This window comes from Catharus ustulatus, chromosome 1 (genome assembly GCF_009819885.2).
Source record: "Catharus ustulatus isolate bCatUst1 chromosome 1, bCatUst1.pri.v2, whole genome shotgun sequence".
In the NCBI taxonomy this organism is placed as follows: domain Eukaryota; kingdom Metazoa; phylum Chordata; class Aves; order Passeriformes; family Turdidae; genus Catharus; species Catharus ustulatus.
The window spans coordinates 105,998,971-106,025,281 of NC_046221.1; the positions used below are offsets into that span (position 1 = coordinate 105,998,971).

The window sequence follows — 26,311 nt, forward strand, 5'->3', positions numbered from 1 at the left end:
GGCTTTCAGTAGAGCCTCCTGTTTGACTGCTGCTCTCTCTCCATGGGGAAGAGGAAAAAACACAGCCAGGTTCCCAGGCTACCAGCAGGACCACAGTCCCTGAGAAGAAATGGTGAGTCTTATCCAAAGGCTCTTCTTTTTTAGAATGACCACCAGAAGGAGGTGAGAAATGAGGCACATGCACAGAGCAGCTCTCAGGAAACTTCTGGTCCGTGCATTGAATCCCTTGTGTGCCCTTCCATTGGTTCCAAAAAATCTTCCTGTGGCAAAGTTACAAGTGGAACGTAGGCAGAGCTCTGAGAGGAGCCAGGGATCAGAAAGTAGGAGGAACATTCAAACTGACAGAAAACTGCAAATGCCACAAAGAAGAAAGCGACTAACCTGCTCTAGGAAAATTCCCCTCGCAAGGATGCAAAGCTGGATGGTGTGTCCCTGAAGCCAAGGTGATTTGGCTGAGGAGCATGAAACCAAGCTTTAAATAGATTGCTTGCATCACATATGACAGGCCACAAAATAAATACTTTGGCTACCAATAAGGTCTGTAGAGATGTCTGAGGGATGGGAGCAACAGAAAAAAAACTGAAAAGCAAATCACAGGCTCAACTGCTTCATCGGGTTTTTAGCACAACTTGATTTGAGCTTAGGTAAAAGAGTCAGCCCTTCTGGCTATACCCAGAGAGAGAAAATGTGAAAGGAGAACAAAGCGAAATGGCTGAAAGTAACTTTAATTCAGGCACTTCAAAGAAAATAAGGATATGTGCCATGAATGGCAAAGGCTGAAATTACTAAGCTGTGGTTTATTGTAGACATGGCAGTTTAATCAAGATAAGCTTTATAAAGAGACAGGTTATCTTTTAATTGATCAACAGATACAAGTGGAAAAAACCGGGCAATGTTCGGAGCTCACAGACCTGTCATTCGGGATCTTTCTCAAAGACCTGAAGGAGTTGCAATGTACTTGGATTGTCTATTTTCACCAACTAAATCAGATAGTCTAATAAAAGAAACTACCACCTCCTATAATTTATGCCTTGTAGAAAGTACTGATATAGGGATGTATAGCTCTACATGATATATTTCACAGCAAATGGAACAGCTCTTCTCAGTAACAAGAATACCCATGAGATCATCAGACTTGCAATGTCTTCCAAAGTCAGCCTAAGTCATTATGGGGAAACTGGATCTCCAGATGTCTAACAACAAAGTCCAGCAGAAAAAATCTAAGATGAACATTTCATTTGACACACTATGCAGCCACACACCTGCTAATACCAATATCTAAACTCTAAATCATATGCAATTTACTATTTCTGACACCTACAGCAGTTGGTCAGGAGAAGACACAGGGCTATTAAGAAAGTAACTATAGCAAATTTCAATGACATTATCACAGGAAGTAAAAAACAGTCACCTTTTTTTCCCCAGAGAAATCACACTGAAACAAAGCAATATTATTACTACTGAGAACCAAAAACCAAAGTTATGTCTGTCTCCAGAATTAAAATTGTCATAGATTTTCCAATCACCTTTATTTTAGCCTTTTTTCCTTCAATTTTTATTAATTGCTTATTTCAATGTAAAAATATTTGTTATTTTAAGGTGCAGTTTGAATTCTCTGTAATTCTTTCTAATATACAAACTCAGCTAAACTTAACTGATTATTACTTGTTCAGAATACAAAAATCTATAAAGAGATGTTTTAACCCAAATAACATCTTGTAAAGTCTGCTTTTATTGTAAAACTTGACAGAAGAAAAAAAACCCCAACAGTATTATTTTAACTAAGCTGCAGAACAAACTGAAAGTTTGGAAGGAAAGGGTTATTGTCTCACTTCACACTAAACTATTTAGTCATTCTGAACCAACAACAACATCAGTGTCAGGTAAGAATATTCTCACTATGTTAGAACATCTGCACAGTGGTGAGAGAGTAAGTTCCACAGTGGACCACAGCAGTAATGTATCTTTCCTTACATGTCTGAATCTTTATAACACTATGAATCTTGAAATATCATTTTCTAAATGGACATCTTTTTCAATTTTGTCTCTTCTGGTAGACACATTTAGCAAAACTAAGTGTCCTTAACAACTGTTCAATTTTTATTAAAATGGGATATTTTGTACTATTTACACAAAGATTACATTGTTCTTTATTTCATTTCCAGTTTCTGAAGAACAGCCTTGAAAGATTCAAGTACAATAAAGGTATGAGGGTCTGCAGATATTCTACACATCACCCTCACAGTTGCACTTTTGAAACCTCATAACAGTCATAAGATCTTGGCAATATTACATAATATTAATCAATTAAAAAATTCACTTTGGAATGCCTTTGTAAAATTATTTCTATTTTTATATTTCAAGGATTACTGCTGCACTCAATTTAACGACTCATTACTACCACAAAAGTAAAATGAACATGTGAGGTTAACAGCTATAGCTATTAACTGTAACCTAACCAGTGTTATGCTGTATAATTGATCTACTTTCTTCAAGAATAATATTCAGGAAAAGGGAATTACTACCACCATCTCTATAAATAGTACAGAAAGCCTGGGGCAAGTGTGTGGGATAATAGCAAAGATGAGAGAAAGGAAAATTGGAGCGCACCAAGAGTTTATTTATAAATATCTGGGAACTCATTGCTTGGCATCATGTAATGTCTACACAGTCTCACATTGATCTAACTTTTAGACGGTGGATCTATATTTAAGAACATAAAAACTAAGAATGAGCACACTAGACTTCTGACACTCTTCCCAAAAATGAATGTAGCTCTTTCCCAGTTGAAACTGTTTCAAGACTGTCACTACAGGGATAAGATTTCCAGAATCTGTTCGCTGTACAAGTATTTAAGTATTTAAGTTTGTTCCCTGTACAAGTATTTTTCTAATCCAGTGTTGGCAGAACTTCAGTGTGGTTGAAATGACAGCAATCACTGTTAAAAGAATCATCTTAACCACTGTATGCACATCTAATTTTATCTTCAGCTTTACCTTCTGCAACAATCACAAGTCAGGCTTTGATGTTCTTCTGTCTCTCCAAGAACATTCTATCCAGGTGGCAGGCTCAAGCACGTTTCTTTCAGGATGGAATTCCACAAGTCCAGTTCAGTTTTAGATATTGTCCCTAGATCTCACTTCTCTTTCCTTCTATCTCGCATTAACATATCCAGCATCCCATTGCCTTTTCATAAGGTCACAGGTACTGAACAGTTGGGAAAAAGCAATTTCACTTTCTCGAACCTCCTGTCAGCAGGAGGCTACCACCTACTCTGGTAACAACAAAGCTGTCTTGTGAGCCAAACCACACTGCCATAAATGGGGATAACTGGGGGATTTTGTTCATAATCACAATACTAATTGTGATTAGCAATTGCTTTGCGAAAGCAGAATGTTAATATGGCAACAGCCAATTTTACTTGCATGAGAATTTTCTCCCTGTTGGTCATCCATTTCTGGTTTTAGTGCTGTTTTGTTTATGTAGCAGATGTCCCTCAGCAAACTGAAGAATCCTGAATGCTTATTTAGAGACTTCCTGGACGTGAAGAGCTCATATGCCTGAATACTTGTGGGGTTTGGTATCTTGTTTGCCTTCCAAACAGACCACTAGTTGTAGTATGAAACTGAATCTTTCCACAAAACTTGATGTTTTGTCCTTCACATAAAACAGAGGTCACATAAAACCCAGGACTTTCTGAGGCTCTTCAAATTGTGTCTTAAGATACCACATCAAGTCTGATCCATAAGTGTATAAAGCAACAAACCAATAAGCCCGCCTGAATTAGACTAATGAAATTATATTTTGCATTTAAAGACCTTTGAAAAAGAAGTGACACTAATATGACCAGCTTTATTTGTATCATCTCACTACATTTTGTTCTCATAAATTTCAATAATCCTACTCTGCAGTTGGCAATTCAATGACAAGGTTTTTTTAAGCCTTTAAGTAATACCCGTATTCTTTGAGCATCTGGTATCCCAGCACCTCCCTCTTCCCAATGCACAATTAATACTTGCAGATGAGAAGGGTTGTTTGTGTCATGTATTTTATGGGCAGCTGTAATACTTCTTCAGAAAAATTCTTTCCAGCACTCTTGGCATAAAGCAAGCCTGCAGTTTCCACAAGAAATCTTACCAGCTAACGTTCTTCTCCTCGTGGCAGCAGGTAAACAGTACAAAGACACAACAGAGAAAATATGAGAAAATAGTGCATTAGGTACATTAGTACTTTTGGTTACGGCCTCACCCTTCATACTGGGTTTAAATTCAGAGGCTGTAACTTCAGTCCTCAGGTCTGCTGAACTCCCGACTCACCTCACATCAATACTGCATCTGTGTCTCAGCTGCCTATCTGTAAACACTAGACAGCAATACTTTTTCTTTCTGCTTCTATGTTGTCTTTTTTAGGTGCTGAGGTCTTAAAAGGAGCTGTCCTTCACTGTTTTGGCACAGCAGGGTCCTCATCACAGCTGAAGGTTCTTTAGTGCAACACTGATCACTACAAGCAGGAGTCATGCCTGAGAGAACATCATCTTGCTTATCTCAAAAAGTAGAATTACATGGTTTTAAAGCAGTGACATACTTGAAAGATTGCACAAAAGCCACTAAGTTAATGCTATGGCACTTTCTCCATGCATACACTAGAGAAGCCTCTGAATAAAAACATCTTCAAGAACTTGTTGCCTTTCTTGTTTGGGCTTATCCCTATTTCTTTTATTATGCAGAAACTGTTCAACAATTTATATAAACAGTCATGGTTTGGGCACAAAGGTTATGATTGCTACAGGGAAAAAAAAAAGAAAAAAAGAAGTATCTCCAGTTTACAGATGTCACCTACTTCCTGAGTTAAGAAGAGTGAGGCTTTTCTGAACTTACTCTTGCATTGTTATGGCAGGTCATGTGTCTCTTCAAATTCTCGCTCTGAGCAACTGGAAGCAGATATTATCCTGAAAGTATTTCTTTTGAGATAAACAAATCAAGAATAATAAAGATCAGAAAGAAGAAAAATGGAGACTCATGCCCAAATTCCAATTTTTTCGTTTAAATCAAGGACTGACTGAGTGCACAGCCAGGCTGGTAATCCATCTTCAGACAGTATAAATTACTGGTTTGTATAGTCTGAGCCTCCAGGATAAACAGACAATTCTTAAACAATTCATATGTAAGCCAGTCTTCCAGGCTTTTCTGAAGCCATTACCTTGTCCTGAGTCTACCTACCACCACCTCAGCATATGTACACCTACAACACAGGCATTCAGCACTGTCAGCCATCAAATGGCATTGAACAAAGTTATTTTACCCCCTAACAACAGAGACAAATTTATCCTTAGAGGCATGGATTGAAGGTGCTGCTTAGATACTGACTGTAGAGTAGGATTCTTCTTGGGCGTTTTCATCATGAAAACTCCTCACCACTCAAACAAAGCTTCCTCTACTCTTGCCCTTAAATCAGAAGGGAGTGACTTTCTTGTGAAGAAAGTGAGAAAGCTAAGAACACAACAGGATAGAAATTTTTAAGGAAAAAAAAATCAAACTCCACAATACATGAAACACATACTGCTCAGTCTGTTCCCCATTGCTAACAGATTGTCAATCCTGGCATGAGGGAGCATGGAGACAGACCTGTGGCTGTGAAGAACAGGGAGAGTGTCCCAACTTGCCATCCACGTACTGATACATCTGCTTAAACCCCTGCGAAACCCATCTCCACGGTTTTCAAAGAAAGTTTAAGGATTCAGCAGGCCAAACTCTGGGTAGGCTTCATAGCAAATGATAGTGGGGTGATCATAATAAATTATAGTAGAAAGGATTCAACTGTTATACAGAGGAATTCTGGTTTGCTATCAAATTCCAAGTCCCTGGGCTCCAGATACTGTCAAAGCCCTCCTGCTTGAAGCCCCCTTGGTTGAGAAACCAGCACAAGCACAGCCTTGGAAAAGATGGGTCTGAGAAAGCAGCAGTGGTATTACAGCTATATCATAGCGTTGTGACATATTCTCACAGGGAAAAGAGTGTCTTTGGGTGTTTGCAAGAGGCTGGAAGAACTTGAAGGCTACACCACATTAGCAAGTAATGATCTTACTAGAAACTGAACATTTTGGTTATTCACTTCGCCAAGGGCTGAGTAGAAATTAAAAAGGGTGTGAGTATCCCCCTAGAAAGGTTTGGGAGCAGAGGTTGGGCAGCCTGCAGGGAGAAAATCTGGGAGAGGCACAGCGTGGGGTGCATGCTTGGGTGGATCCCTGTTGCTCCCTAATGAAGTGCTCCTGCTCAGAAAGCCAAGCCCCAGGACGGGAGATGCGGCCAATACAGGCACCGGAACACGCGCTCAGAGCAAGGACTGTGCCCACCCATAAAACCCAAACCAAACAGCAACAAAAAAAGGCCCAGCAAGGAAGTTAATACCTGTGCCTCCTGGCCTCTTTTTCTAAAAAGCATAAGGATGTAAATACCGGAGAAGTGAATGTAGCATTTAATCTGTATACAGGGCATTACCTTCTCCTCAGTAATTTTTAGGCTTTTCCATCACATTTATCCTGTAATGTCAAATACTTTCACTTCTCTGTTTATGCAGACTGCGGTCTCTGATGTGTAAAGGCATTACTACAGCATAGAGCAAAGAAACTTAAGACTAATTCATATTACTTATTTTGTGGTAAAAGAAAACTAAGAGAATGTCAAGTCAAATGGGCCTGCTTGATATTACAGAAAAACCAAACAGCAAAACATTAGACCAAAACTTCACCTCACCTCAAGACAAGTGCATGGAAATATCCCACATCATTTTTACATGAATAAAATTAGGTTTTTTCTAACAACATTTGTTTCCAATTAGCCACCGTATCCCTTCAGCTTCCAACAAGATACAGTCAAGTGCTTCAGTAGCTTTGCACTGATTTGGGGTTTAGGCTTCCTCTTTCAGCACCTTTAAGTCTGTAACAAAATGCATTTCTAGCCTGCCTCACACTGGTCCTCTGAGACAAGGAGACAGCTCTGCTCCTACTGCTGGAGACCACCAGCAGCAAAAGGTAAAAGACCTTTTCAGCAATAAAAATACTCAGCCATGAGTACAGCCAGACTGCCTCTTTTCCCCTAGAGAAAAATCAAAACAAAAACAAAACAAACAAACAAACAAACAAAAACAAACAGCCCACCTAATTAATTAATTAGAAGGAATTAACAGAAAGCATACACTGCTAATTTAACAATTGATTTTCACCACTTTTTCTTTTCTGAGTTTTACTTGAGGGACGATGCATGCATTTTGTCTTTTCAAAAAAATCTGCCTTTTTATTATGATTAAATACTGAAACATAGCATATTTACAGCTAAATTTATTGTCATATTCAGTCTGGAGTTGGCCATTTGGTTGAATAAGTTGTACCACATGAAGGCATCATGATATGTACTATTAAGAAATGAGAAATGGCAAATGAGCATTTCCAAAGAACCATCAGCTTTGCAAATGGCTGTGCTACAGATGAATATCAACTGCTAAAAATGGTTATCAAAGATGAGGATCCAGGCTTAACATCCTCCCTGAACATGCTGGAGCATTTCCTCCCGCTTTGGGAAGAAGTTTGCCATTTCCAGCAGTACACTACTTCATAAAATAATTTTAATATTAACATTGGCCAAGATTGGTTTCTCTCAATTTGAACCTTCTTTTGCCCTGGTGTGCCCAAACCACTGCTTTTCATTTGATTCTGGATTGTCAGAACAGGCAGCCCACACACATGTACCCAAAACTACATCTAGACTGAAAATCATAAGGCGTCTAAATGGAATTTAAATCAAATATGAACGAAAATTTAATTTAAAATATTTTTTTAAATATTCCCATATCAGATTAAGTAGGATGTTGCTTGATATGAATGGTGTTATATGATGGAGTAGCCTGCTCTTCCAGGTCTGTGGAGGATCCAAGTCCGGTGACACTCAAGTTGCTTCACAGGGGGCACCACAGCACTGCACTTCCTCTAGAGTCTCATTGTCTTCTTTTCTGCCTTTTTTTGACTGCCATTCATTGAATTCCAGGTGGCTTCACATGGCAAGGCCACCTTCTGGTAGGGACTGCCACCCAAATTGTTCCCCTGAGCAAGTGGAAAAGGATGCAGTACTTCACTGAAACAAATAAACAGGGAAGGAGGTCTTGTATCCCAGTTAAATAAAAATTTGAATGAAGAAGCATTAAAAATGTGGAATCCTTGACCTGTGTGACATGCCCCTCTGTTTCCATAAGGACTGCCACAGTTCAAGAAGCAAAGGCAGTACCTGGCCAGATGGAGATTAAACAGTTCTCCAACCAGACATTTTGAGATCTACCCGTTTTCTTGAGGCAAAAGGAAACAAAGAAGAAAACGCAGTATTTCACCTACATAAAGTTTGGGATCAAAACTTAAAAGCCAGCCTTCTAGGCCTGAAGAAAAACCTAAAGAGGAAAGCATTCTTGTTCTAATCACCAATTATGAGGACAATTGAAGAACTACAGTTGTGACCAAAAGCTATCACTCTCAGGTGCAACAGTGCTCTCAAATTCATTTTCACAGTTTCACACTCTTCTGTAATTCCATTAAAGTTTTTAACCCTAGAGGAGACTTCCAAACAATACAACACTGTACTTAAAACAGTACTGCTGAATGCTACTGAATGCAACATACTTAGATAACAAACTCTTAGAGACTATGGTTATATCTTCTTTCATGTACTTTTCCCGAGAATACAGTAATTTCACGATTATAAGCCGCACCATTTTGACTAAAATTTTGGTCCAAACCCAGAAGTGCGGTTTATAATCAGGTGTGGCCAGTATATGGATGAAGTTCAGAATTTTGTCAACCCGGGAGTGTGAGCCCGCAGCAGCCCCAAGCTGAGCCCGAGCCCACCCGTCCCCAGCAGTGGGGCAGTGACGGCACTCCCTGGCCCCGCAGGGCCCCTACAACTGGCTCTGCTGGGCTCGCAGCCCCCAACACCAGCGGGGCTGGGCTCCGCGCTCCCGCCCGCTCTCGCACAGCGCCTGGGGCAGGGCACCAGCCCAGCCAGTGAGCAGCAGGGCCCGCCCAGTGCCGGGGCCACCCCAGCCCCAGGGCGGGCTGGCGCAGTGCTCAGGCAGCCTCTGCCACTCGCCAGGAAACTTTCCCGACTGTGGCCCCCACCGCCTCTGAGAGCCTGGGGCAGCAGGTCCCCAGCCCGCCCGGCCCCGCTGCCCTCATCCCCCTGGGCCATGCCCTCCCCTCACCTGGGCGAGAGCGGAGCTGGCAGGTTTAATAAAAGTGAGTGATTTTTCTCTGTATTTCTTTAGTTTTTAGGCTGCATTTAAAGGTTACCCCGATCCATGAAAAATATTTGCAAATTGAGCACCTGTCAGTAAACTCCGCAATTGCACGATTGTTTCTAATTCGTTACTTTGCTGCACGCGGGTCCTCGCTGTGAACGAAAACACAGTTTATAATCCAGTGTGGTTTATATATGGACAAAGAACAAAAAGTTGCCAACGACCGGAAGTGCAGCTTATAATCAGGTGCAGTTTATAATCGTGAAATTACTGTACTATCTGTAGTCCAAAAATTGCTCACCCGAAATAAAATATCTAAGCAATACAGTGGAATATGATCTGTTACTCTCTCTGTGCTGAGTAAGGGGTATTGCAAAAAAGCAATGTTTCTCTCAAGAACTAAGAGACAGTCAAAGTTTTCTGTGAGCGACACAGTAACCTTGAAAATCCATAAAATAAGAATGCAATTGCTAAGAAAATTGCAGGCATTTTAGTAAGGCCAGACCAGTTTCATGAAGAATATGAAAACAGAACTGGAACAGAGGAGGTGAGAATTCTCTGCTACATATTCAAGCTGAATTTTTTAATGAAATGTTTATCTGTACTTGAAAATCATGCAAATAATGACAGCAGCAATGTGGGAGATCTGTATTAATGTATAAATTAATTTTCAACTGTTTTCAATATTAATTACACTATGTACTTAATAGAAACATTTCAAACCTGTTTTTCTATTTTACATTGAATCTCAATTATAATTCTGAGGAAGAAGGCTACCTTCAGCAGCAGATATACCAGTTACATATCAGTTTTGCTCATAATAAAGAAAACAACCTCAGGGGATTGTTGATTTGGCTTTGCCCTATTTTTTGTTTTCCTTTAAAATTACCTTTTAAATATGCTTACCATCTAAGAGTGGCAAAAGTGTTTCTTAAAATACTTGCATACTGTGAAACGGAATGGATGCAGAATTTCTTAACATTAAAATATTTCTATACAAGTTGCACAGACATAGAAATATGTCACACCCCCAAATATAAGATGTCTAAACAAGGCCAAGCTATAAGGAAAGCAATGGAGTAATACTCCAGCAAAAGGAGAGTTAATACTTTAAACACCCACGACTCCTAATCTATTTTTTATCAATTATTCCAAGAGCTCAACAGAATCTACTTAAACACTGAGATACAGGTGGGTTACTAACTTTAAAAATGTACATTTATTACCCAGGGAACCAGCAATAAGAGCATCATTTTTACAGAAAAGTAAGGCTGGAAGTGCTCTCATAAAGTCCATTCGTCTGCCCCAGGGCAAAAATCAACCATACATAAACCATTCCTGACAGATATTTGTCTAACTTGTTCTTAAAAACCTTCAGTGACAGAGACTTTGCAACCTCCCTAGGCAATTGGCTGCAGTCCTTAACTATGCTCACCATTAGAAAGATTTTCCTAATGTCTAACCTCAATCTCTCCACCACAGTAAGCTTGACTGCTACTTTGTGCTCTATCCCCAGCAGAACTGGAAAACAGTTTCTATTATTTTACTCTTTACATGAAATTTCCATATATTTTTTAATGTTTATCACATCTTTGCTTACTCTCCCATTCCCTAGATGCATAATGGCCAACTAGGTCATATGCAACCTGCTGGAGCAATTTATCTGGTCTCCCATGTAGTCCCCTCAAGGAGCCTCCCTATTCTGGCACTGCCACCCTTGTACCAGAGACATCTCCACCCAAAAGGCAGGCAGTTAAGCAAAACAAGATGCAGGGAGAGAAGCCAAACTGGATGGCAGCCTCTCAGATTGCCTTCCTGCAAAGAAAGGTCCTACACAAACCAGCAGAAGCCACCATGGAAGAGATGTGAAGTGGGGAAAGGTACTCACCCCAGAAAAGGGCAGATGAAGAGAGGAAGGGTTGAGTCTAGAAAAGAGGGAGAAAGGCTCCTACACAACCTGGAATTAGGTCAAAGTTAGTTGTCTGGAAGTGGGAAAGGTCTGGAAACAAAGGTGAAGAAAAGCAGCAAAAAGCAGAAAGATTACTAGAAGAGTAGGGAATTTGGAAGAGAAGTGAAACTAAATGTACAAATGGGGAGGGATGAAGAAGCCTCAATATAGAGATAGGGGATGTTGGCACTGATGGGAAAAGAGGCAAAGAGAGGTTGGGATAGCATAAAACACAGGAAGAAATGCAGCAGCAGTCCTGCGTGCCAGGAAATACAGCACAGACGTGGGGACACTGGACAAGCTCCACCAAGTTGTGTTTCTGTGAGCATGAGGCTCTTCTAACTGATGAATTCTCTTTCTGTGATAAAGCAGGGCCTGTGGGAGTACCAGCCAAGCTGAGGAGTTGCTCCTTGGGAGTAACTTGGTCTCTCTGGATATGGCCCAAGGCCAAGCTTCGGTGACAATGACTTTCAGACATGAGGTTGCGAGGGATTATGGAAAGATTTGAGGGTGCCATCACTTTCACAGGGAAAGGTGTGAGGGAGAAGATATGCAGCTATGACAGAATGGGATCAGGAGATGACAGGAAAAGTCAGTACTAGACTGAAGGGCAGGGGCCCACTGCACAGAGCAACCTCTTACTATTTATTCTGGTTTCCATAGTGCCAGAACTAATAATCCCTCTAGCAGTGCTGAGGGTCACAGGGCAGGAATGCCTCTGAGTCAGCCCAGGTCTGCCAGAGCTTGTGCTGAGATGGAGTTAATAAAATCCTGATGAACCTAGGTTGACCTTGCAAGGTCAGGAGGCTTCATACACAGATTCTTAATCCATCCCACAGTGTTCCCATTATCCTTTGATCATCCTGGATGTCTCTGTGCCACGCACTCCCCAGTGATGGAAAGCAGACTTCAGAATCACACTGTTCTCCTAAATGAGCACTCAAAACACACATTCGTGAAGAAAATGCCTTGGCTGTCCAGAATCCCCCCCAATGTTATCCCAGGACTGGCATGGCACTGAGAGTGGTCAGTGCAGAAGGTGCAAACTTCGTGTGTGAGCAAGATGGTCCTTCTGACCATCATACCAAAGCGCTGCTGTGTCACGGCCACATCTCGTTGTGCAGCTCAGTGCATCAGACATGTCCTGATCTGCACTGCACAAATCTGCACTGCTCCTGGGAACCCAGCAAAGAAATCCTTAGAAAGTTTGAGAGTTACTGCTCTAGTCAGAAAAAGACCTTTTTTTCAGTTCCCAAGGGTCATGTTGTCTAAACCTCAGGCCATTCATTCTGCTCTTCTCTGGAAGCTTCCAACAGGCCCCCAGAGAATATTTGGCAGACTCCTGTCCATACATTCTAGTATAATATTCATGGTATAGTATTGTTGATTCATAGCCATTTTCTGAACTCTTGCAACTGCCCATCTGTTTTCTGCAGACCTGGTGTCTCACCAGTTATTCTACATTTTGATTTGCACAGCTGATTATTCCTGTTGAACCATAATTTAGAACTTGTCCTTGATGAACTGCATCATATTTATTTCAGATCAGTTCTCCAATATATCATATTAATTTTGAATTCTAATCCTGTGCTCAGAGGGTTTACATCCTCCCCCTGGCTGGTGTCATCTGGAAATTTTGCATGCAGATTCTATCATCTAAATCATTAATTAAAATATTGAATATTTTCTGGCAATCCAGGGCAGAATCCCACTTGACAGATCCTTCTGGTTTGACTGCGAATCACTAGTAATTATTCCGAGAAGAGCATTCCAGCCAACTGTGTATCCACCTTGTAGCCCATTGTGCCACTTTGTTTAAGAGCAGCTGAAAAGACTTCAAAAAAATTAAAATATATTATTTCTCTACTTACAGGAAAATTAGACTCTACTGATAAGGTACTTTCTGGGGGAAAAATCTATGCAAATTCATTTATCATGTTACCATCTACAGGCTAATTATTAAAAAATACGGTTGACTATATGATTCAAACTTTTTTCCCCAAGAATATAAGGCAAGCTAGCTACTTCAAAGAGGACAGGGAAAGACCCAGAAGAGTTTATATGTAGGTGCAGTGTTTGCTTTTTCACAGATTTTTTGAACCTAAACTGTCCTCCAAATGTTCTCCAGTGTAGCCACTAATTGTTCAGAGATTGTTTCAGCTATTTCACCCTATATTGAAGAGATAATTTAATAAACTCCATCTTGTTCTAAAGCATCCATTATCCTATCCTATACCTGTTCTTTTCCTGATCTAGCTGGAATTCTTACCTTTCTCAAGGTCACAGTTCTTTTGCTGCCAGTTGATTACAGATCACCCTTTTAGGCAAAGAATGACACAAAAAATTACATTAACTACTCAATCCTCTCTGCACCGTCAGATCATGAGTTTTCTACCTGACATTTTGTAATTCCCTGTCAACTAGTAGCCCAGAAACTGGGTCTTCCTCTCATTACTACTGAGAATGTAGTATGTTTCTTTGTTAACATGCCCTTTATTAGTTGTACCTTGTTCTGTGAACTGGCCTACCTGATTTGACCCTCTCATTTCTCTCATCTTCTTTTACAATCATCTCCAGTAACATATTGAGTTTCCACCTTCTGTATGAGTCCTCAATTATCAGATCATACAATTTTGACTCTTCTTATCCCTTTTTACTGGAATGCCTTTCATGCGGGCTTTTTATGCTCTTTATTATGACTGGGAAAGTAAAAGTTGTTTCGCTAAAAATTGCCAGAATTTCTCAGGTTAGTATCCAAGAAACGTTACCTATCAGTTCTATGAGCTCAATGCAATCTACATTCTTGCACACCATTGTTTTATTCTCAAATTCTCTCTTCTCACCTCCTAAGAATGACAAGCTCACTCTTTCCTGAATGCTACCACTCAAATTGCATTTTACTATCATAGGCTCAGTCATCTCTCTCCTAATCAAGCTTAGGAGCACTTCCCTTCCACTGCTTTTTCTACATTCTGTAATCCTGGACCTATTATACTCACATGATCTACTGAATTTAGTATTTAGCCCATAAAGTGAAAATACTCTAAATGCTTGCTATTGGTTTGGTAATACATGATAAAATGACTGGGTGAGCCCATCTCTCGGGACAAGACCCATCTGCAAAAAAGGGAATCTTTAGCAGCAGTGTCAGTAAAACAAGCATACAGACAGGATCAAAATATCTCCTAGCCGTAACTGTAAACCCTTCCAGGTCACAGCAATTAGCAAAATGGAAAGGAGGTTTAGGAAATACTCCAACTGTGGCTACACAGAGGCAGTGTCCTCCCATGCTTCTTTTGCCAGCACTATGGTCAGCTGTAAATTGAAATTATTACTCTGGTTGTTGCAATAGCTGCAATCACTTAGCATGTCTAGATTCAGTGCTGACACCACAGAGGCTTCAGAGATCAAAGCTTTTTGTACAAATTGGCTCCCTTCTCATGTGGCCATGCCCCCTCTGCTGCTAGCAGACATTGTTCTCTCCTACAGCTAAACTGGCACTCCAACAAAACAAAAGGAGCACTATGGCAAGGATCAGAGAAGTAACCATATGCACTTGCCATTGCATTCTCTTTGTAACTCCTAAAATAGCATAACACAGTCCAATGGATTTCTCTGAGAAATATGTACCTACTTGCTATTTATTATTGCTGAGTACTTCATACAAATCTAACAAGGAACAAGAAAGATCTCCAAAAAGTAAATACAGATATCAATTTGATATAAGTTGGAAGTTTTGTCCTCATACAAAGAAAATATAATTCAACCTGTTTCTTTAACAAGTCTCCTGAAAGTATGGTGCACCTTAATGTTTAATAATTCTTTAGTACAGCTGCCAAGATTTGAATATGTTTATTAACATCTTTACCTAAGGGCAATTCCAAAGAAATATAAGAATTTCTTACAGGAGACCAAGCAACCTTCATTCTATTAAGTCTCCAGAACAGGTCTGAATCTTCTGGGTTGCACCATAGTCTGACTGTTATCCTGGGCTTCCAGAGACCCCAGTTTCATCTCTCTGAATTTTATGCAGCTCTGTTTGCCAGGCCTTTTCCATCCAGCAGCAGTCATGAGGTTACCAGCTTTCCGACACACCCCTGCCCAAGCACCCTGGTCACAGTGCCAACTTCTGGGAGCTAAGGGATAGCAGATACAGTGGCAGAAGTGTGTGAAACTGGACAGACAATAATAGAATAATTATATTCTACAATATTGCAAGGGTGTCAGAAGTAATAGGGTTTCCAGCAAAGGAGAGAGCCAGGATAAAGAAGAGAGCAGATATCCTCACAGTTGGGGATTTTGGTGGAAAGCAAAAGAGTGACAAAACCTCCTAGGAAAGAGTCAAGGACTGTCAGAGAGCAGCAAGAACAGGACAAGAACAGCAGTGAGGAGTTTTAGGAATGTGCTGCTGGCCAGACAGAGGAAGGAGAGCCCTGCAGTTGTCCCAGACTTCCCATCTCCCATCAGCACTGGAGCACATGTGGAGGAGAGCTTCCTGTTTCCTCTCCTTCGGGACACGTCTCACTGACATGCACAGAAACCAGGCTGTAAATCAAAGCAAGGCAACAGAGACAGTTCAGAGCTGCACCACCACTCCAAACTGCTGTGCTGGTGCAGACAGTTGGACATAGAATCACTCCGCACTGCATCCAAAACTCCTTCCAAAGGCAAACATTTTATATTAGAAAAACAAATGTCTTGCACATCACTTGTTTACACTGTGGTACTAATCCATTATCTAGACCTACTAAAACAAGAGCAATATCCAGTTGTTTTTCTGTGCATTTTTTGCTGCATCTCAGCTGGCTGGCAGACATGGAAACAATGAGAAGGATCTGTTCATCCTCTTTTCCTCCTCCTGCCTCTCAAATCAGAAACAATCCCATACAGAGAAAGCACTATATGGACTCCAGCAGACTTTACACTAGAGGGAGCTTTCCTCAGAAAGTCACATCACTGTGGCATCTTCTTTCCCATTACATTATTTTCAGCCTATCTACAGAGAAACACAGCAGTCTGAGGTGAAACAGTTACCATTTAAGCCCTCCAGTTTAGCCAGTTCAAGCACTGCAGCCGGCAAGTGGTGTGGAGGGGGAGTACAAAGAGAGGGTACCTGGCAAGTTCTGCCCAGAGATGTGCTCCAGCAGACAAGGTAAAGCTCAATACTAACACCTTCCTTAGAAGCTGCCTGACATGAACCATGTCCATCCTGCAGCCTCACAAACTCCTGTGTTGAGCACAAGAGCAACTTCGCAGACTACATTTTATACTAGACCCAAGGGACCACTCACGGTTAAGTTGTTAATGAGTACTTTAACGAGGAAAGCTGAGATAAACCTTCCCCTAGGCTCGTGGCCATCCATTTCTGAAAGCTGAAAGATGGACAGCTGTGTTCCTCACTGCTAATACAAGTGTTGAGCTGGTCTTCAAGTGAACTGTTACTATTTAAACTGAAAGTACTACAAGATGTTAACCACAGTCAGGACCTAATCATTGTCTAAACTCCAGTAAACAGTCCCAAGAATATGAGAGGAACTAGAACAGAAATCCTTACCTGTGAAAGCATTTGTGGCCTGAAAACCAGCTTCCTGCATACTGCTCTTCCAGAGAAGCTTGAGATTCCCGTCTCAACCTGTCCTTACTGGAGACAACTGCTGAGTTTGTTGCTGTCAAGTCACTTCCATCTTAACTCGTCAGAGTCCATTTCTCTTTCCATTCCTGTATTTGGCACCATCCAGTTCCCAGGTTTTTCGATGTGTAAGCAGAAGGGATCTGCACTGAACCTAAGCAGAAGTGTTGGACAGTCCCATCAACCAGCCAGCCAGAGGATTTGTGCCATGATGAATGTGAAAACGAAGCAAATTGCCTGTCAAGAGTTCCCTTCCCTTTTACAATTAAGTTCTAATCCTGTGTTCATCCAGCACCATTTTTTCAGGTCTTGGTCGATGGTGACGTTCAATTGTCTCTCCTCTCTTGTGTTCCTCTCCCCTCAGGCAAGCTCACTGGGAAATTAAAAAAGAAGAGATTATGTTTCCTGATGACCTGTAGCAACACTAAAATTAACAGACTCCAGGGAACAAAAACCCAAAATATATTATCAGGGATTGATTGTACACATTAAAGGAGATCTTCAGAAGGCAAATCTTGCGATTTTGCTGAGATGCAAAGTGTGACCACACAGCTCTTTGAAGTGCAAAGAGGAACAGTGCTGAGGGTGTCATATGCATCTCTGAGAACATGATATGATTTACATTTCAAAAGCCATATTTAGCAGAGATGGGGGCAGCAATACAATAACAAAATTGCAGTTAAAAGAGAAAAGGAAAAATACTCAAGGCTCTCAAGTCTCGTCTATTCAAAACCACAGTGAAATTATTAGCATTTCATGTAGCTGCTTCCCTCCTTTTCTGGAGCAGGAAAAGAGAGAGCTGTGTGCCAACACTATATATGCCATTCTTACAGTCTTTTGCAGTTAAAAACCTGTGCATTTCTTCCTTTTGATTACCAAACTTTGTATGTCTTGCTGTCGATTATTTTTTTAAATCTCAATTGTAACACAGATTATGCAATTCAGATGCCTTCAGACATTCAGCTGAGGTTAAAAACACCCACAGGCTACACAGCAGAAAGGTGGTTACATTTTTCTTGATACTGCTACTTCTATATAGCATGGATACTTGCAGCTCACTGAAAACTACAGTTTATTCCATGTACAGTTTTTAAAAACTAGGATACAATTACTTTAATAGAGTGAAGGTAAACAGCAGACAGGTACATGTTCAAGGAGATTTTAGAAAACATCAAAGAAAGAAAAGAGGACTTGAAGGAAAACCCACCCATCACTCCCCAGCCATCCTGCTCCTCATGTAATGATGCTTGGCTCACCGTCTCCCAGTTCAGTGGCACGTTGAAAAATATATCTGTGATGATCTTATGACCTACTAATGGATTTTAGATGATGAGCCTAGCCAGGGCTGCAGTACTGGATTGGACCCCAGGTCCAGCTGCTGGGGCAGCCCATGTCAGAGTATGGCAGTGCCAGTAGATGCTGCTTTGCAGAACAGTGCACGACCCAGCTCAGGGAGAAGTCGGGAAAAATGCACTGCTTGCTCCCCAGACCCACTTTACCTTCACCCTGATCTGAAAGACCTAGAGATGAGCTTACATCTGCAGCACAAGGCTGAATACCCCAGAGTGCAAAACTGCAGAGAAGATTCTCATGCTCCTTGGGATACAGTCAGCCAGACCTTGAGGGCTTCATTAGGGACCCACCTTGGGTGAGGGACAAAAAGGATCTCTCCTCAAGTGTGCCACTGACACCAAGTGAGCCTGACACCTGATGAACCTCATTTTCCTTGCAGCACAGTGAATGAAAGCTAGCTGCTACCAAAGATGAATCTTAATGGTATTGCTTTTTCTCCCTGATTTTGTTATGCCACTATTACCGAAGAACACGTTTTTGTCTCAACACACAGCACAGGAATGACTGATGAGCTACTTGTATTCAAATCAAGTCATTTGCATCCAGACCAAATAAGGTTACAGAACAGATTTTAAATGTTTTCCCTATTTCTTACCTGAATAATAGATTAAAAAGTGGAAATTAAAAGGGAGAAATAAAATATATGTGTAGTATCTTTTATCATAAAACACTGCATAGAAAAATTTAGACTAGTGTTTAGAAAGGCATTATTCCTGAATATTATATAGGTCCTTGAGATACTTTTTCAACCCTTTGAAGTGCTCTACGCAACTAATAAAAATTTCTTATGAGGCTATTTTATTCTAAAATATATACAACTGAGTAAGTATAATATACATACACAGCAGCATATAGTTCTTTTGGGTCTTAACATTGTGCTAATTATTCTATAATGACTACAGGTGGATGCTGCAGTCATTTCCCAAGCTTTTTCACTAGAGGCCTGAGTTTCCTCTATATTTATAAGAGGAGATCCATATTTGCATTTACATTTTCAGTCTTGATTTTGGTTTATAAATCCAAAATTGTGATGGTTCTCTTCTCAACATTTTCATTTCACATCTTAGAGATGCTCAAGAGATGTGCAGTAATACGTTAGTGTCCAGGGAAATTCTCCTATTTTTATTTCTATATATTAGATAAAATAAACTTCTAATTCTTAAAAGAATAAAGTATTTTCACTTTATTGAACATTAATATTTTATTAAAAGAATAATTATTCTCCACATCTTCAACAGTTCTGCTGAATTAGTTAAGAATGCAGCAGTGCTGAAGAACTGCTACAGCACAGGCACTTTCAGGAACCAGTGCTTCTTCAGATAGAAAGGTGCAATTTTAACAACACTTCAAGACATTGAAACATTTAGAGAGTTCATTCAGACCTTAATATTTAAAAGATAGTGCACTGCATCAGGTGTAAGTCCTTCCTTAAAGACTCACATGAAAGTAGATGCCAGTATTTCTTGATTGCCCTAAGTGAGCATTTTTTATCACTGCAAAAGTGCTCTTCTCCTGTGCCAGATAACAAACTCAGAGGTGGCTGGCAGGAGGGAAGGAACTGGAGCAGGCTGTTGGGGCAAGCCTGTGCAGTGCTCAGCACTCGCTGGGCCTTGTCACAACTCAAAACCAAGTTCAATACTTATAAAACACTTCCCCCTTTCAGCTACATGGGCAATTTGATGATCTTTTTCATTAGGCAGACTTCAATCAGTCCCATTTGCACGATTTCAGGTTTCTCAGATTACAAATACATCCAGGTGAAGATGACAAAGCAGCCCAAATGATACCACAGCAAATAAGGAAAACTGAAAATTCCACTTAAAACAGGATGTAGAGCTAAAACCTTTCTATTGTACTTCACATTATCCAGACATTTTCCACTAAAGCTGAGCTTATGTTTAAAGGGAGGTTTGTGTTTGTTTTCCAACACACTGTCATGTTTGCATGCATGGAAAGGGTCAGGACCTCTGCTGACACATTTCAGTATGGCTAAGCCAACTCCAGTGAAGCCATGTGTTTATCCTTTTGTACCAGCATGGTGCAGAAATGCTGAACCAACCTGCTTAAGGGCCCAAAAAGTGAAAATACGTATCTCAAAAAGAGAGAATAAACAACACTGATAGAACTATAATAAGGTGTGATCTTTGATGCAATTATTTCAGAACCTGCAGAGACCCCAGTGGAAACTGGTTAGATGGCAAGAGAAAATGTGAACTAGAAATACTAGAGATTTTCTCTTTGCTCCATCTGTTGCCTCCTTTCCAACAGCAACAAGAACTCGGCTTCTACTTCTGCTTTCCTTCATCTACTGCAGTGTTATATGAGTCTCAGAGTAAACCATTGTGCTGTATAAATATGTAGCTGTGCTATAAGGATTTTTGGTTACTATGCACTTACACAATGGAATCTCTAGAAGAAAATTCAAATCCATTTGTTTTCATCCTCTTCACTTTTTTCAGATTTGGTCCTGAGAAAGACACCACAATCTGAACCTCACATGAATTGCAAGCAGAAAGTATTCTGACTATTTAACACTTCATGTGACTTACACGTTCTCACTGTATATTTAGCTAGCAAACCTGTTACTTCAATTTCCTAAACATTTAAAGATGCAAAAGGGTCATGGTGAAAAAGAATCTGAGGGAGAAAAGGAAGCAAAGAGTATAATTAAATTCTGCATTAATATCTACATTTTATGAAGTATTATGCAACCATCAGCCAGGACAAGACTGGAGGAACTTGTTCTGAAAGAAGAAGTGAAATACTGCTTTTTCCAAGACTGATATTTCTGTAACATCTTGAAAAACTCAAGCAGTGGAAGACATGTAAATGCTGCAAATTGGTTTTTTTTTTTGTTTGGAGAGGGGATTTTTCCATTTCCTTTCACCATATAAAGTCTGCTTCTTTGACCCATGCTTCGGTTCCCACACAGGCTTCAAGAACTCACTCAAAGTGTTGCCAGAAGTGCTACGGCCATGGGAAGCTCTTCCTGTGATAGCCCCTGTCATCCTCTGGGATGCTAAAGGACAGCATTTCACTAAGGTGTATAACACATTTCCTAACAGGAATATCTGTACAGGAACCTCACGCATTTCACATTTTTAAGAAAGTTATCGAACAGCTTGTGAGCAGTGCTTTAAATTAAATTAATCAGGGGAAGGCTCATGCTTGGATTTCTTGCTTTGAACGAGAGTAAAAGGGGAGAGGGCTGGAGCTACCCTGCCCTGCTGTCACTGTGGTCCCTGCAGAAGGCAGGTGCCCACAGCAGCAGACCCAGTGGGAGCTCGGAGCTGCCGGCACCGACCCACTCCACAGCTGAAAGGAGGAGAGAAGCACGGCGCGCTGAGCTGGCAGCATGACTCCAGCTCCACGGGAGGTTTAAGCACATCTCCAAGGAAAAAATAGTCTTCTGACTGAACTATCCACTTTGCTAAAGTAAGGCCTATCCTTCCCATAGGTTATGGCAGCATAGACTTGGATATTTCTCTAAGAAGTTTCTGATTAGAAAAACACTTCCAACATTTTGTTTTTATTGAACTGTGTTTTTCAAAATATCTTTTAAAGTTTGCTAAAGCCATTTAAAATGAAGCTCTTGTGCACACACATAGCTTACCTCTCCAGCTCCTTTTGGATTTCTCAAGTTTTCCAGGTTTTGGTTTTGCTTCTCATAGTGATTCTAAACTATATAAATTAATAGTGACCAATTATACCTAATCTTTTCAGTGGTAAGCCTCATTTATTTAATTTTATTTACTTCTATCTATAATTTGTCTATCGCATAGCACCAGTGCTAAGTAAATCTGGAAATACTGTGCTCCATAACTCAAAGACCACTTAAAAAACTCAGGGCAACTTTCACAGGAGGCCATACACAAATCAGGCAGAAAACCAGATGTTCCAAATATGTTTATCTAAGTGTATCTTTTTCTCTCTCTCATGCATACACACATATAATTTGTTTTTACATTCAATCTTCACTATTTGCATAGGTCAGCTGTGACTTTTTAAACAGCTGCTGTATTTTACTTTTTGGTGCATTTCAGTGTCATACAAAATGAGTTTGTATGTCAAGTTATGTTATACACATTTATATTCCTACAGATATTATCAGATACTTTTAAGCTTGTCAAGGAATTGTGTCCAAGCTTCTTCCTACTTACAAGTGTTACAGCACTCCCTAAATTGGGGCAAATGGAGGACAAGCAAAGCAAGGTGGTCTTTCTTTATCAGCTGAAGCAGGAAACAGGTCTTGAGAAGAGGGCACATGGCCAAATCCCAGCAGTGTTTTCTCTAGGCTCTTAAGAAAATATTCTGTAAAGCAAAATACATGCCAAACACCAGCACACACTGCAAAAAAATTGCAGACAAGATCCAGTTAAAAAGGAAAAGTATAACTGTTTCAGTACAGACACTTCTGCTCCTCTTCCTCCTCCTGTTTATTTCTTTCTGGAGTGAAGCAACGAACTAAAGCAATGGTAAAAATAGTTGGTCTGCCTGGTAGCTTCATGCTAAAGTACATAGTCTCTGGTAACCACATAGAAAGTAATATTTCCAGAATCACAGAATATGCTGAGTTGGAAGAAGAATTATTGAGTCCAACTGCAGGCCCTGCACAGCACCATCCCCAAGAGTCACACCATGTGTCCAAGAGCGCTGTCCAAACACTTCTTGAACTCAGGCAGCCTTGGGAAGCCCTTTCACATAGGAATAAATCCTATAAATAACAGAAAATGCAAATGAACATGCCGCATTCCCTTTCATTCTTGTTAACTGAAATAATTGAACCTCTATTTTCTAGCTCTGCAAACAAACTAAGGAGCCATACATTTTACCATAGCTCTGCTGACACAATGCAGTCAGTGGAAAACTTTACTAAGATCTTCATGGTAAGCTACTGGAATTGGATGAGATAATTATTGGGAGAAATTGTACAAGCTGTGTTACACAGTGCAAGTAAGAAGATTGCATTGTTTCTTTTTGGAACTTAATAAAACTATAATTACCAGAATCTGTCATGTGAAATCATTAATCACGCTGCTCTATGAACATGACCAGTCAAAGAAAAAATAGAGCTATGAATTTTATTTGCCAAAATAACAAAAAAGTAGTAAGAGCAGAATCCAGTCTTTTTCCAGAGGAACAAAGGCTCACTATTTGCATTTGCAGAATGCTGATAAAAGCAAAAATTACACTGAGCAGATTGAGAAAAAGATGATAAATTTTTGACTGGTGTTTCTGTGACTTGTTTGAGAAATAAGCAGTAGACAGAAGCCATGGGAATTCTGCATATCTCAAGACTTTGAGCATCCAACATCCAGCTACAATCCAAAGGGCATTTAGCAACCCTGCACACCACTGGAAAAACTGTGGCTGTGAGTCACAGCTGCAGAACCTGACCACCCTGACAAGCAGCAGTAGGACAGGGAAGTTACTAATTTAACCCTGGTATGTCACAGTGGATGTGTGAGCAAGGAGGGGACACCTTAGGAGGACACAGCATGGCCACTGCTGATCTGCTGTCAGACCACCATAAATGTGGAGCTGAGCGTAAGATGAGACACATTTCTCTCCTTCTCCACTCCCACAGAAATCCATTGCTGCTTCAACACAATCTTTCTTCTGGCTCCCTTTCACCTCATCTTGAGAACCCACCACACAGACACACTCACTGTATGTTGTTTACAAGCTCTCCATTTGCCAAGCTCCTGGCTTTTTATCAGCCAACACAAGCTCCCCAAGCTCTTTATTTAGGCTTTTAGGTGTAACAGGAGCACATGGTTATTTGCCATCTCTGTGCATTTCTGTTGCATAATAAAAGCAAATGGGAAGTGTTTCTTTTCTGGAGCAAATTACAAATACATGCCCATCATCCCCAGAAGATACAATGCCAGGCTTCCCCTCTCCACTGACAGCATTTTCTGGGCCAGGGCATGACATCCACCAAAAAAACAGGTGCACGGATGATAGCAGCTTCTCCCACTGCATTGATTAGAGCAGCCAAAACTCCTATTATACACAGTAAAGATACGGACACACACATACCTACAGTAATTTCATGACTACAAGGCGCACCCTTTTGACTAAAATTTTCCCCCAAACACAGAAGTGCACCTTATAGTCCAGTGCGCCTTATCTGATGGACAAAGTTAGGAAATTTGCCTACCCAGAAGTGTGAGCTGCGAGCCGCGGGGGGAGCCAGCAGGGCTGCGGCTGCTAGATGGAGACGGGGTGGAGCAGCGGCGGGCACGCCCCAGCCCTGGGGAGGCGGGACGGCCCCTCCACAGGCACGCCCCTTCCCCGTGGAGGGGGCACTGAGGGGCGGCAACCATAGCCCGGCTCCGGAGAGGCAGCACGGAGCAGCGGCAGGCATGCCCCAGCCCCGCCGGGTACAGGCGGGCCCGGGGGCCAATGGTTGCCGGGTTGAGGCAGCGCCTTGGCCAGTAACCGCGCGGGGGGAGCTGGGGGCGGAGTCTCGCTGCAAAAAAAAAAGTGCGCCTTATAGTCTGGTGTGCCTTATCTGATCTACAAAGTGCAAAATTTGCCAACTCCCCAGGGGTGCGCCTCATAGTCCAGTGCGCCTTATGGTCGCGAAATTACTGTACTTGGCTCAAAAAAGTCAGACTTGTGTAGATCTAGCCAAGCTGCACTTTGTTTCTGAAGGCAGAAATATTTGCACATTGCTCTGTAAAGAAAATGTAGAAGACAATTCACAGTATGGGGGACCATGGAAGTAAAGAAATACAGGAATCTAAAAATTCAAGGGTTAATAAGAAATTATAAGAAATTATTCCAATTTCTGTCAAAACACAGGGTACAACTGAAAAAGCACAACACTATGCTCATTTTTACGAATGCAAAATACGGAAGAGTACAGTTCTAACCGCAATGAAAAAAGAACTGATGCTGAAGAGACAGTCAGGGGTGAGGAAGCTGCTGGAGAATTAAACTACTGTCTTGGAGTATAAAACTATTACCTGCACAGCACTGGGGTTTGCTACACATAACTCTGGGAAGTGAGTGTGCACAGCCAGTCTCAAGAAGGACATGCACCTGGGCCATGACCAGAGAAAATCCTCTTCTGCTGAGGAGTCAGACATGAGTTATACAATTGAATTAGCATAAACTGACACCACATGATTTGAAGAATCACTGATAAGAATGTCCAAACTCTGGAACGCTGTATCAGTCAGTACAATTAATGTCCATCTGCTGTGAGCAGCAGCTGTTCAGGAGGGCAAGGAAAGCAAGAGCAAAGTCCACTAGTATTTTATGCATATTACTATACAAAGCTAGTTCTAGCTTACTGTGAATCAAGCCATGCCACAAAACTTCATTTGGTTTATTGACAGTATCTCAGGAGCCAACATCATCTGCATGCTGGATGAAGAAATGCAAATGGAACATTATCCAGACAAGAAAAACCCAATTTGAAGAAAATGTTGACAGCACTGAGCACATCACTACAGGGTGTTCCCAGCACTACTTGGAGCAGCACAGCAGACACAGGCATTCTGCAAAGTAACTGCATCTGTGCAGTGCAGTCTTATGTGTATGCCTCTCCCAGCCTAAAGAAGGAGTCCAACTATTTCTGATTGCACAGATCCACTTTACTTCCAGTACCACAGAAAACTTTAAAAGATGTATGACTGTATGCAGAAGGGACCCTTGTTATAACAAACACCTAAAACTTCTACAGAACGGCACCGGATTTTAGATGACGGAGAAACCCTGTGGTTTGCTGATGCATACTCCACCAGTCTTTTCACACTAAACTACAACCACCTAAATGAAGTCACAAGAGTTTTAAATTCCTATTTGCCTCCATTAAGACCAGGTCTCCATTTTAACAAAACTGGTATGTTTAAAATGTATCTCCATCATTACATTACAGCTGAGCTCTGAACTTAATGGAAAAACCCAGAAATCCAAACCATTGCTTCAACATGGGTCTCCCACTGCTCTGCTTTTCAGAGCATCCACTTGAACGTTATCCTCTGAACGCCACCAGATAACAACGAGATTAACATGTATCAGAAGTCATACCCAAGCAAAACTTTCTCCTGCATCCACAGTGGTTTTGCCCATGCCAGACTAAGGGAAACAAA

General features: G+C 41.0%; 1 protein-coding gene across 2 annotated transcripts in view; it reads right to left on the minus strand.

Annotated features, from left to right (window-relative positions):
• The window catches only part of LDLRAD4 (low density lipoprotein receptor class A domain containing 4), a 232,451-nt gene that overhangs the window by 157,170 nt on the left and 48,970 nt on the right, over positions 1-26,311 (minus strand). For both annotated transcript variants that reach the window (XM_033081841.1, XM_033081848.1), the window contains exon 2: positions 16,779-17,226. In XM_033081841.1, coding sequence (XP_032937732.1) covers positions 16,779-16,818 — 40 coding nt within the window. In that variant the 5' untranslated portion in view covers positions 16,819-17,226. The remainder of the gene's footprint in view (positions 1-16,778; positions 17,227-26,311) is intronic.